The sequence below is a fragment of the Podarcis muralis genome, chromosome 9 (genome assembly GCF_964188315.1).
Source record: "Podarcis muralis chromosome 9, rPodMur119.hap1.1, whole genome shotgun sequence".
Classification (NCBI taxonomy): domain Eukaryota; kingdom Metazoa; phylum Chordata; class Lepidosauria; order Squamata; family Lacertidae; genus Podarcis; species Podarcis muralis.
The window spans coordinates 22,072,380-22,086,229 of record NC_135663.1 but is presented as its reverse complement, the minus strand read 5'-3'; the positions used below and the strand labels follow the sequence as shown (position 1 = coordinate 22,086,229).

The 13,850-nt window shown below is 42.9% G+C and overlaps 1 protein-coding gene across 2 annotated transcripts in view; it reads right to left on the bottom strand.

Moving 5' to 3' along the window:
• Positions 1–13,850, bottom strand: part of NFKB1 (nuclear factor kappa B subunit 1) — a 68,560-nt gene that overhangs the window by 32,321 nt on the left and 22,389 nt on the right. For both annotated transcript variants that reach the window (XM_028743625.2, XM_028743623.2), the window contains exons 5-8: positions 13,293–13,391; positions 4,908–5,056; positions 3,289–3,452; positions 1,231–1,389 (exon numbers count right to left, since the gene is read on the bottom strand). In XM_028743625.2, the coding sequence (XP_028599458.2) occupies positions 1,231–1,389; positions 3,289–3,452; positions 4,908–5,056; positions 13,293–13,391 (571 nt within the window). The remainder of the gene's footprint in view (positions 1–1,230; positions 1,390–3,288; positions 3,453–4,907; positions 5,057–13,292; positions 13,392–13,850) is intronic.

Below are 13,850 nucleotides of genomic sequence, written 5' to 3'. Positions count from 1 at the left end.
ATAACTGTACTGAATCAACACTAAAGGCAGTAAGTGGAGGAACATCTGATCCATCTTTTAATATTATAATACGGCCATAGTAAGAGTTACAATACATTGAAGAATTGGCAAGATAGTTTTAAGGCAGGTTACAGTTTACTGAACTGAGTTGAAGAAAGGATAGGGGCGAAATGAAATGCAGCCACAGAACAGAGACCATAGTTATTGTGATTCATATCATTTCCAAAGGAGAAAGTTGCTACAAGTTCTACATAGAAGGCTTTCTTTAGCAGGCCTTACCCTGCCCCCCCAACAACTTTCCCAACAACTTTTTTTTTGCTTGATAATTAAACAGGTATAAGAACAATTCCTTACACATGAGGCCTGGAAATTCAGATGTGCAGCAGGATGCCAGGCCCCCAGGCTCAGACCACAGGGAAGCCATTTTATAGTGAGAGGTGAGGGCTGAAGGTTTCAAGGACAAAGTGGATTCACTAGACTGTGGCTCATAGCAAGTTTGGAAAGTCTGGGATGGAGGTGGAGAAGAGTTCAGTTTCTTGTTTATATCCAAGATGTCTTCAAAGTCTTCAATATATATTACCTGCTTTGTCCACAATGCATTCAGGACTATCAGAGCTGAGATGTGCTCCACACTGCTTGCCACCGCCAATCTACCACCCAACTATAAGGTTTGCTAAGTAGCACCCAAGTCCTAGCTGAACCATATTCCCAAGCCTTTGCAACATGCCATCCACAAACCCTTGGGAGTTGTTTGGATTATGCCCTGTATGCTTTAGTCTTCAAGCATTTTAACTGTGTGGCAAAGAAAACACCGAATATCAAAGCTCTTCGAAACGACAGACATTTTACAGGCAGTTTAGTTGACAGCATGTCATTAATTTGTAGATCTATAAGTCATAACCTTAGAACTTGACTGACATCTTTGGGTGCATCAAGGGAGACACTTAAAGGAACACTAGTTATGCATCACAAGCAAACATGTCCTAGGTTCTCCTTTGTCTTACTGCATCGCATGCACAGTGTATACGACAGTGTGTGTAGGGAATTATGTTTCTCAGATATTACATGGTATTTTTCTATTTTTTAAAAGATCACAAACTTTCAGTGAATGTTAAAAGCGATGGGGATCAGCCTCTCTAACCCTACAAGAATAAACAATCATAAATCAAAATAAGCACTGGACTGGGATTTGGCCATAGTAGAATGAATGAAGATAGGCAAGACACTCACTGCTATCATATATAGGATCGGACAAGACAGGTTGGAGTCTTCTTGTAAAGCTGCCAGTGCTGTCAGGAAGAAATGCTGTAAACATGAGCCGTACTACGCTGAGGTCCATTTCTTTTGTCTGTTGAAGAGCTGACTGACGAATGATTTCTCTTTCTCTCTCTGCAATCAAGGAAGAAAGGAACTGAATTATTGTAGCCTTATATCTGTAACGGTGGTACCGGCAAAAGATGGCAGTGAGGGTGGGAGAAGAGAAGATTCAGCAGGCAAAATAAAGGCTTCATCCTATGCCGCCAAATAGCCAACCCAATCATGAAACTGCCATATGCAAAAAATGGTGAATCAAAGGTGCTCCTTAACTGCACTTATCTTGGCATTAGAACTACTAGCAAGAAGGCTTAAAGCGGAGCCAACCCATTCATGGAATCACCATTAAGGGAAACGATATTCTTGATGTATGCAGACGATCTGGTGATCACTACATCTAGGCCTATTTTAACATTCTACTGAAGCTTCAATCAGCATTATGTGGTATTACTTTAATTTCTACACATTATCCTAACCGTCACTATTTAGACATCCCAATAACTAGAAATTTAAATAAACCATACAAGGCAAGTTTTGGCAAACCGAAGAAAAGGATGTTCTCTGGTGGAAAAAGTTGAAACTTTCCATTGCAGATAGATTGGTGGCATTCAACATAAAGTTGACTCAGAGCCCAGCAACTTTTGCAAATAAAACTAACTTTATTTATGTTGGGCATTCCCCAATGAATGCACTTGGAATACATTTCTATGCTTAAGGAAGCACATGGGGACTTGCTTCAAACATTATTGCCAGACATCAGAAGAACTTCAGCGCTGCTACATTGGAATTTTGGTATCAAACGGTCAAGAAAGCAAAATGAAACTATTAAGAGGCCAAGGTAAACCATATACTTTTATTAGAACCTAGTGAAACTTTATTGACTATACCAGTAGAAGAGACACAGGAAGAGCAACTTCCATGGAGTATGAACATTTATGGACTTTGTAGATACTGTTTTTCCTTTGTGCAGTCAAATAAGAATGTACCAGGCAAATTACTGAGAAATGTATTTGTATAGGTTTGTTTTCTGTTTGTGCATGTATCTTGCCTGAGAACAAGGTCTTTTTAACATGACTGCAACACAGAAAAGGGCCAACTGGTATTATCAAGGAAATAAGGAATTATGTTAAAAGTTCATTTCCAAAATTCTCTCACCCACCACCCCATCCCCACTGCAGGTTAGCAGCAAAAGCATCTCCTTTGCACAGAGAAGTTCCTAGGTTCAATTTCTGGCATTTCTCCAGAGGGCTGGGAGAGACCTTTGCTTGAAACTCTGGAGAGCTACCATTAGTTAGTGCAACCAGTACTGAGCTAGATGGACTGATGCATTACTTTCCTATGTTCCCTTAGCTGTAGGTGGCTTTAAGGCGAGAAGATGACTGGTGGCGGGGTGAAAAAGGGTTGCCAAGCCTTTTGCATGTACAATACTGCATGCACAAACCTCCCACTGCCTTTCTCCTTAAGTGATATGGGAAGTTCTGCTGCTCTTCTGCTCAACTTGAAGTCACCCACAGCTGCTTTACTTGATGAGAGAGCTCCCTTTGGGAGGCAGGGTAAGGACTATGGGACTACGTGGAACATATACAGTAGCTAAGCCCTACCTCTAAGTTTCCCCATGTGATGATGGAAATTAAGCTAAAATTAGTTAACCTTCTAGTAATTAATTATGGATGGATGACCTTCAAGACTGTGGGACTTATTAATGCAGAAATGAACTTTGAAAATGTTTTTGTTAACACACATCGCAGCACAAAGCAGCTTTTGCTTTCCTTTCCCATTGTATTTTATTTCTTCTAAAAACATCACAAGTGGCATCATTCTTCTCCTTTAAGAAATTCAAGTGAGCAGGACTAACTATATTTAACCTGGGGGGGTACTTATTTTAAGGAATAGAAAATAAAGAGTTGACAGGCACAGCAAGAAATCATTTCCTGTGTTAAGAGAGATCCTGAACCACAGTCAGTTATCACCCACCTGTTAGCTGTCTCTCCCCTCCACCTTCCACTTGTATATAGCTGAGATCAGGATGTACTAGGAGTCCTGGGTTATACCCTTTTTTACAGGAATCAATCATACGTGCTTCCAGTGTGTCTAAGACTCTCTTCTTTGTAACGTGCAGTATCCCCAGGTTTGGAAATCTACACAGAAGTACAAGATAATTATCTGCAGTAGGTCTTTGAATTTGTTCACGTAAAAGGGAGTACAGTACAATTTTTCATTGCTACTTATGTTTCCTGGTCCCTTGCCCCCAGTCAACGCAGCTTAGGCAATGGAATTAAAATGTTTCTACTGCCTGTGCTCTCTTTGTTTTTGAGAATACCCATGACTTGGCATGTTAAAGTGGTTTGAGTGTCTAAGACCACAGAGACCTGTATTCAAATCCCCAGCTGGTCCTGAAGCCCACTTCATGACTGATCTAAGGTGACATTGGGCTCACACACACACACACACACACACACTTTGCTTAACCCATGTCAATGGGCTACTGTGTGAATAAAATGCAACAAGGAATAACAATATATGCTGTCTTATGCTCTTTGGAGAAAATCTAACAGCAAATAAATGGTAAACACAGCTCTGATTAACTCACTCAATACTTTTTTTGTAATACTGTATGGGAAAGGTTATGAAGGTTTTAGTTTTAACAGCAATAGGACATTAAACAATATGCATTGTTGAACAAATAGCTGAGAATTATATACCCTGAATTTAAGGGGAAGTTCCAGATCTTCTTTTTTTTAATTAAAAAAACCACATTCTCACAAATGTAAGCAAGCAATATGCCTACATTCCAAATAAAAGTTTTGAGTCCTTGGGGCAAATGTATTGTTTCAGTATTTGGATTAAAAAAAACACCAACATAACAGGTAGCGTGACAAATCTTTCAAGATGCACAGCAAAATCTCAACAGAGCAAATCTGAAGTTTTGAATTCAAGTTGCTGGCAAGTTGGGTCTCAACATCAAAAGCCAAAAACCTTCAAGTGTTAAAAGCAGCCTGTCTTGGAATTCTTTCAAGACTGGCATATATGTTCCAGAAAGTAGATTAAAGACATCAAACTAGCAGCTTTTTGAAACTGGATCTAACTCTGCAAACAATATAATGTGTACTTTATCTGAACAATCTCTTTAAAATAGGAAGTAGATTAACTAGGATTTAGCATTCTCATTGCTACATCACACCCACATCAAAACATTGAAAGCACTTTTATACCACTTTAAATAGTCATGGCTTCTCCCAAAGGATCCCAGGGACAGTAGCTGGTTGAGGGTGCTCCTCACAGAACTATAATTCGCTTAGCATCTTGTTTTGGGAAGGGCAGATTCCCAAAACATGAACCGAACTTCTTCCCCTATCCCCAGTTCAGACTTAACACTCAAGAATGCTTTGACACTATGTGGATGAGCCCTCTGTTTGCACTCTCCCCACTCCTCTGAAATGGTCTAAATTTTTCACTCTTGAAAGAAGCCATAGGTTGCCACTATACTCAGTTTCAAGAAACTACATCAGGACAGGATGGTTTGTCCCTAGTCAGTGTTCAAAGGTAGGAGAGGGGGAATCTCAGTTGCAATTACAATACACAGATGCACTTACCCTACAACCATGTCTTTTGGTCCTGCATTAACAGTGCATACTCCATTTTCACAGTGCTTCCCCACCAAGCTGTGAGCATGCAGGTGAGCATGCTTTCCATTTGTGACTAACTGCACAATGACTTTTGCAGGCCCAGCATAATTGCAAATCTGTAATAAGCAAAACAAATACTCTGACTACTGAGCCATGATGCTTTTGTTGTGACTCTGACATAGGTTGTTTGCAATGCACTCCGTAGTGTGGCTGTAGGAGCTATTTTAGGTCTTCAAAAGTGCAAATACATAATAAGATACAGTATTAATTTGAAATTTGAAAATAATGAAAGAGCATAACTATGGCAGGCATCACACTAAAAACACAAAAAGAACCAATGGCTTGTTCAGCTCCCCTCAGCCCTAGAGCAGGTTTTGGATTATCCAATTGAAAACTGTTCCCTAGTAGCACAAAAGCGGGTTAAGAAGCCTTGGTCTGTGTAAGTGACTAAACTTCTAACTTGTCCACAAACTGTTCATTAGACCAGGCAACCAGCTGCAGGTATCAGATCCCTGGGCATAGCAGGCTAACTTCTCCTCTCCATCCTGAACGGAAAATAGTGGAAGCTGGTAATGGCCCACCTCTTGGGTACCACCTACCCTAGGCCATGGATTAAGTAATGACATTTGAAGAGCAAACATGAGGGATTCGGCCTCATCGTAGCCAATGCGGTGCTATTCAGATGTTACTGTGTAAGAGTTGCATCTTCAATGGGGCCAAGGACAGGAACTCTCTGGATTTACTCAGATTTGTTTGCTAATGCAAAGATTCCCCTTTGGGCCCATGTGACATTTGAGCAGAGGTGGGTGTCAGGTTTGTAGTTCTGCAACTGCACAGGTGCTTCTAACTCAGCCAGCATTGTGATCCATGAACACAGAAGTTTGTTGGTTTGGTTCATTTTCCGAAGCTGAAGCCTAGTTGCATGCCCACATCCATTGTTCTAATCTGCTGGGTTGTGGCCTGTGTATTTTCTTGAACACAGATGTATGTCTATATCACTGTTTCCCAATGTGGGAGATGGGGGGTGATGGAATGATCCAGGGGGGTGGTAGCCTCAGGTGCAATTGGGAGACGTTGAATAAAAATAAGGGGGCGGTGGAAATACAAGGAAAGAAAAAAGAAAATTTTGAAAAACCATTCGTACATGTTTCATCTGTTCGGTAATGCAGTGTCGTCTTTAGCTGGGAAGAAGAGTTTGGATTTGATATCCCGCTTTATCACTACCCGAAGGAGTCTCAAAGCGGCTCACAATCTCCTTTCCCTTCCTCCCCCACAACAAGCACTCTGTGAGGTGAGTGGGGCTGAGAGACTTCAAAGAAGTGTGACTGGCCCAAGGTCACCCAGCAGCTGCATGTGGAGGAGCGGAGACGTGAACCCGGTTCCCCAGATTACGAGTCTATCACTCTTAACCACTACACCACACTGGCTCTCTGGGGGTGCAAGGGGTGTGGGGCACCCGGGTGCTGAATTCTGGGGGGCACCAGGCACTCGCCGCTGAAGCCGCGTAAGATTATGTTATGTTTTGCATTGAGCTGCTATGCAGCAGCAGGGTCAGTGGCTCCTTTGACACCACTGATCTCACGCCAGCGGCAGACAGGCGGCATGAGATCAGTCGTGTCAAAGGTGCCGCGAGTGAAACATTGCAAATTGTGTTTTAATTTCATCGCTCACAGTTCAAATTCGTTTAGGGAAATCGTTAAAAGAATAATGTTTATTTTCGCGAATTCTCGGCATTTTCTTTGACTAACTACTTAGTACTCAGGGCTCTACTACACGTGTTTTTCAGCACGTGATTTTAGTTTCCCATTTCCGCAAAAATGCACCTAGAGCACACACTATGAATTTTGCGATCTGCATTTTTCTTCATTTTACGACAAATGCTAAGCGTATAAATGAGCAAGTATAAAGTTTTTCTTTTTCCTCCCTTCTTACGTAAACAAGATATAAGGCGTAAGCGTGGTTTCTGACATAAGCATAATATAAGTTAATTTGGGGGCTAAACTAAATTGGGGCGGGCAGCGCTGGATGGATCTTTGCACCCCGGCAGCGCATATGCTAAAGACAGCCCAGCTCTAATGACACTTATCGCCAGGCCAGGCACTCTTGCAGGATGGCAACAACACCTCCCCATGGATCCAGCAGTCATGTTGGAGGTAAGGGATTTTCCCAAGCTTGGATGGACCCTTCTTGGCTTCACCCAGGCCCAGGAAATGGGTCTCAGCTTGCCTGCTTATTTGGCCAATGGCATACAGGCTGTGGCGCTGGACATCCCCCTTTGCTTAAAGAAGGTAGATTTCCAGGGGGGCACTGAGTAATTTTTTCCCCCCTGAAAAGGGAGCGGTATGTCAAATATGTTTGGGAACATAATCATCCCAAGGAAATAATACAAGGAATAAGGAAATGAGCAGCCTTTGAAGGGATGGTGGGAAGGATCATATTGTGACATATTTTTTTACAACACAGCCAAGAAGCTGAAGTAGTATTCAGAGCCCCTACTCCAGCCATGCTTTAACATTTAGCTGACATATTTACTCCATCCCAATTGAGAGAAAGTTTGGTAATACAAATTAGAGAGGTAACTTAAGTTTGAATCATACTGAGATTTAAAAAATGAAATGAAACAAACAAACAAACAAAAAAACCCCCATCAATTTTGGGCAGCCTGCAATACATGCAATCAACTTCATTTCAAATCCACCATTGTTTCTCCATTTATGCATACATATAGTAAAATCGAAACCTAGAGAAGAAAAAGGAAATAAGTGGCCAACAGATGACAAAATAAACTGACCGCACACAGTATGAGCACAATCCACTTTGACATTAAATTAAAGCCCCATTTCCCTTGTTCTGCCACTCATGAGCAGGTATGGGCATGCATTCAGGCAGCAAAACACTATGTTAAGAGGAATAGGAGGCCCATGCATGCTTCCCACAAACTCAGCCAGCCTTTCTCCCAATGTTTTGCATTCACCTCGTATGCATTGCTCCTTTAAAGGCTGAGCCCAGGCATGCTTACTTGGAAGTCACCAAGACTTGGATTTTCCAGCTAGGAAATAAGAGACGGAAGGATTGTGATGACTGCCTCAAAAATTATGATCTTTCGTTTCATAGGATTGGTTCTGCAGCTTTTAGGTAGTCATTCTCTATCAAAGCTTTTGCCTAATTACTCTATGCACCCTTTCTCTCTCACTTGCCTGACTGCTTGCTTCCAGTATACCTGAAGGAGTGTCTCTATCCCCCTCGTTCAGCCTGGACACTGAGGCCCAGCTTTGAGGGCCTCCTGGCGGTTCCCTCACTGTGAGAAGTGAGGTTACAGGGAACCAAGCAGAGAGCCTTCTTGATACTGGCGCCCGCCCTGTGGAATGCCCTCCCATCAGATGTCAAGGAAATAAACAACTACCTAGCTTTTAGAAGACATCTGAAGGCAGCCCTGTTTAGGGAAGTTTTTAATGTTTGATGTTTTATTCTATTTAATATTTTGTTGGGAGCCACCCAGAGTGCTGGGGAAACCCAACCAGATGGGTGGGCTATAAATAAATTATTATTATTATTATTATTATTATTAATATTATTATTATTATTATTACTACTACTATTATTGTTTCTGATATCATGTCAATATAATATAGACCCTCGAGTCCTTAACATGGTGGGTAGTTTTGGTCCAATGCTGCTTTCATCTTGGCACTTGCTTCCTTCCTTCAACTTCTTGGGTCTGCTACCTAGTGCTTAGGCCACTGACTACTTTGCTTGCCATCTTCAGCCCACCGGTGCTCCTTTGCCCTATAGTAAGTCCCCTCTTGAGCTTAACTGCTGTGAAGTTCCTTCAGAGTCACGTTACCCTTTTATTTGGTCTTATTTCTCTTGGACTATTCCCTCAATTTCATGATCCACCTACCCTTCTTTCAGATTCCTCTTTATCGGTCAACTGCTGACCCTACACTTTTTCTTCACAGTCCTTGCCCCTAGGCTTCCTGTTCTTTAAGATTCCTGAGTCTCTGGGGCTTCTTACCAGTCCTCAGACATTTCCTGTGTGAGGCTCTAGTCGTAACCAAACTGCCAAGTTCCCCTTGCATTACAGAACCCTGAGAGAAAACTGCTTTGTTCATTGAAGAACTAGATATTCTAAGCCATCGGCCAGCTTAGCCATTCCATATCACAAAGCAAAAGTTGTTTACCAAAACCCAAAAGCCTTATAATTTGACCAACATGGGTCCTATGGAGGTGAATGGCTACTAAATTCACATTCTGCTTAAATCAATGGCCAAATTCCAATTTCCTACCTAACTGAGTATTTCTGGGATTGTTGTACCCACCAGACAGTGACTTTTCTTATAATTGCCTTCTGAGTGCACTCAAGCATAGACACAAAACAGTCCTAAAGCAGAAATTATGAATAAGGCTATTCAGATGCCTCAGGGAATTGATAACCATCAGTTAAGTTTCATAACATGATCAATGAGTGCTAGGGTGGCCAAGGAGCAAGGTCCTGCCAGATGCAGATGGTGTGGCCAGTTCATGTGAGATCATCAGGCAGATCTAGATAATCACATAGAACACCAAAATCTGAAGTTGGCCTATGAGTGTCACATGTCACATGATCCATTGGAAAATATTAGAGAATCAACTGTGTGCTTGGACTACATAGACTGGATATTGCATGGGTAGCTACACATCAAACATGCCCCATAGAGACAGGTGGGCTTAGACTTCACTCCACAAGTCAAGTTCTTATGGTTGCATGGCTTAGACATGCTTGGATGAAGCTGATTATTTGGACCAATTCCAAATCAGTACCAGTACCAGCTTTGGTCACTCTGCTTGTTGACTTGCTTTGGGAGGAGGACAGGCAAGTGGCTCTCCTTGATCTCCTTTCATACCATCAACCATGGTATCCTTCTAAAGTGACCACAGTGGTTCTGTTCTGTACCATTCCCAAAAAAACAGCATTGGTGGCATTTGCTTAGCATGATACTCGTGCTGTCAAGTCCTGCAGAGTTCTATTCCATCCCCATTGCTCTTTAACATGTGTTATAAGCCACTGGTTATGGTCATCAGGGGCTTTGGAGTCTGGAGTCATCCCTCCATACTATCTGAACAAGGTGGAGTTGTGTTGGTGCTAAAACAGTGCCTGAGACAGTAATGGGCTGGACAAGGGCCAATAAACTGAATCCTAACAAGATGAAGGAGCTGGCGGCAAGTTGCCTCTCCCCCTCAACTCCGTAATGAAAATGTATCTGCTCTGAGCTCCTAGCTGAAGTAATGTCATCTAAATCTATTCTGGGAGCCTGGTGGATAAATAGGACTGCTATTCAGAAATATAACAATAAATGGTGTGTGTGTGTGTGTAGGAAATCTCCAATTACCCATGGAGTGAAATATATTTTGCCACAAGGTCCATTCTGACAAATCATTTGTTAGAACGATCTGTTAAAACATACTGAAAATTTTGCCATTCATGAAAAGGAGGCACCTGGAGCTAGGGTAGGCTGACAGAAGGGTAATTGAATGCAAAATATTTCTCTTTCCTTTTGGCTAAACTTGAAATCACGAACAGGCACTAACAAGCCAGTGAAATAGCCTTGAGGAACTTCCCTGTATTTATCTGCCAGCCTCTCCTAACAGGTGTTGTCATAGCAAGATTTATACAAAGCAAAACACTAAGACAATGAAAAACTCACTTAAAGAAAGGTTGGCAGTGGAATTCTACACCTGTCCACTCAGAAGCAAATCCCACCAAGTTCAATGGGACTCTCAGGTAAGCAAATATAGGATTGCAGCTTAAGGAATGAAACTATGACAAAATATGAATAATAATAATAATAATAATAATAATAATAATAATAATAATAAAATTTTTATTTATATCCCGCCCTCCCCAGCCGAAGCCGGGCTCAGAGCGGCTAACAACATTAAACAACATGAAATGAGTGAAATGCTAATAAAGGGGGGGAAACGCCATACCTTACCCTTTCCACAAACATCATGGGAACATTTTTGATGTCATATTTTCAAAATTCATTTAAATAAATATAGTTTTTTTGCTAGTGAGCTCCAGAGGTCAAACTAGAAAGGGACAATCACATTCGTTTGCTGTGCATCAGCTCTGTTCAGATATAAAGTTGGGACCTGTTCCCTTCCCTCCACTTGAGGCACTTGCCTCTCTAGCCTGGTTCACTTCCCACACTGGAGCCAGACTGGAGAGAAATGTTTCTGCAGCAACAGAGTGCAATGATAAGTAAATGGATGGGGGCAGGTCCCAGATTCCTCTCTCCTTCAGGGGAGAATGTCCTCTACAAGATGGAACTGGATTGCATCTGGCCCAGTTCTTCATTTTGACACATGACACTATGAAGCATGGCACTCCCATGCCAATAACAGCCAAAATATGTAGAAATAAGAAAACTGGGTGTGCACTCCAAATCAACCTTTGACCTACCACAGAATACACGCTTCAAATCTAGACTCGTCACATGCCCAGTTCTCAGTGGAGATGTTAAACCCTTGTCTAGCCTCTAACATTTCAGAATGCAAGCAGGGACTGAGATAACTACCGTATTTTTCGCCCTATAGGACGCATTTTTCCCCTCCAAAAATGAAGGGGAAATCTGTGTGCGTCCTATGGGGCGAATACAGGCTTTCATTGAAGCTTGGAGAGTGAGAGGGGTCGGTGCGCACTGACCCCTCTCACTCTCCAGGCTTCAGGAAGCTATCAGCATGGCGGGCAGACATCCACAGCCTCAGGGCTCCCTAGGCTGCGGAAAGCAGCCTGCCACCCGGCACGCGGGCGCCCTGAAGCAGAGCACCCCGCGCTTCGGGCAGACATTGGCCAGCCTCACAAGCTCAGGGGACAGCGGGGAGGTGCAGCGCCACCATCCCACTGTTCCTCGACCTGGTTTGGAGGCTGGCGCTGGGGAGAAGCGCGCTTCTCCCCAGCGCCAGCCCCACAAGCTCGGGGGACAGGGGGGAGGCACAGTGCCGCCATCCCGCTGTTCCCCGACCTGGTTTGGAGGCTGATGCTGGGGAGAAGCGCGCCAGTCCCACAAGCTCGGGGGACAGTGGGGAGGCGGAGTGCCGCCATTCCTTTATTCCCCCCCCCCAAAAAAAAACCTAAGTGCGTCCTATGGGACGGAGCATACTATGGAACGAAAAATACGGTAAATGTTCCTCCCTACCAAAAATTAATAAATAATCCCTGGCCTTGTTTTTGCATGGATAAAATATTTTAGGAACAATATTAAATAATGTAGTCAGAAGGGGTGCAGCCCAGACATAGGTTTGCCACCTCAGTGAAAATGCGGCCATAGTCTCAAAAGTCAGCCTAGGGCTTTGGTCCTAGCAGAATCAAAATGCAACTGGAACAATGCATTTTTGAAAGAAGTTGACATTAAAGATTGTAGTGTTCCAGATGTACTTTATTCATGCAAAGTGGGACATGAGCTTTAAAGCTGCCTTTTGTCTAAAAAGCCTGCTTGGAATATTATGTCTATTGGCAGGATGGAGAAGGGCTAAAAAAGTCCAGACTGGTCTTTGCTGTTGGGAAAAAAGGATGTTTGCCAGGGGTTTCCAATGAGGCATTTTTTAATTCATGCAGAAAGAAAGCAGTCTTAAGTTTTCAGAGCTGGCTTTCAAACAGGCTACCACTATTACTTTGGAAACGGCATTGCCTACTTGTGCAAGTTTGCTCAGCACTTGTTCAAACTATAGATTTTTAAATGAACAGATACTGCAAACACCATAAGCCTTCACAATTCTCTCCTTCAAATGAAACTTGCTTTGTAGTTCTACCCTGGAGCTTAACATTGCTTGGGGAGTACGAGGTGACCACAAATCTCTACTTGGCAAAATACAAGCTTGACGCTAAATAATTAGCAATTCGCTATCTACCACTGGTTGCATATCCTTCAGGATGTGAATGCAGCAAACCCGGAAGTATTTTTCTGGGTTTTGCCGAGTGTGCATGTGCAGAAGCACTCTACACACCACGCGCATGCACAGAAGCGCTCTCAGAACAGGTACCTCCAGGTGCGAATTCCTCGGGATCCGACCGGAGCTCCGGAACGGATCCTGTTTGCAACCGGAGGTACCACTGTATATCCAAAGCAAGCAGCAGCAGTACATACAATTAAAAATGTGAGTACCATCCTAGCTCTGGTGCCCTCTAGATATTTTGACCACAGGTCACACCATTCCTGACCATTGGCCATGGTGACAGGGGCTGATGGGAGTTTCAGTCCAACAATACCTGGAGAGTATCAGGCTGGGGAAGGCTGCTATAAAGTGCCAAGCAAATTGATGGTTTAATCATCATAACCAACATAATAAATGGCAAGTAAATTATGAACTTACTTTAACTTGTGGATATGATTTTTTGTTCTTCTCGCTAGAAGCTCCAGGAAGTCCACCATGCGATGGTCCTTCACAAACGTACCGGAAGCGAAAACCCCTCTGAGGAGATCAGTTTTTAAAAGGTTAATGAATTAACTTCTCACACAATGCCAGCTTCTTTACTGCACTGGTGAGTAAAGAGAATGCATTAATTTTTACTTCTTCACTTTTCTCTGCCCCTATACTAATTTTATGTTGCTTATTGAATTTCTGTGCCATACTTCATCACACAGTGACCCCAGAGCGAGTAACACAATAAAAGAAAGGTTCCCTGGCACCAAGGTACCTTGGTTCCTGAAAGCCTTGCGACTTGAACGTTTTGGCTTCCGAATGCCGCAAACCCAGAAATGAGTGTTCTGGTTTGCGAATGTTTTTTGGAAGCCAAACGTCGGACGTGGCTTGTGCAGCTTCTGATTGGGTGCAGGAAGCTCCTGCAGCCAATCGGAAACAGCACCTTGGTTTTCGAATATTTTCGGAAGTCGAACGGACTTTCTGAACGGATTCCGTTCAAGAACCAAG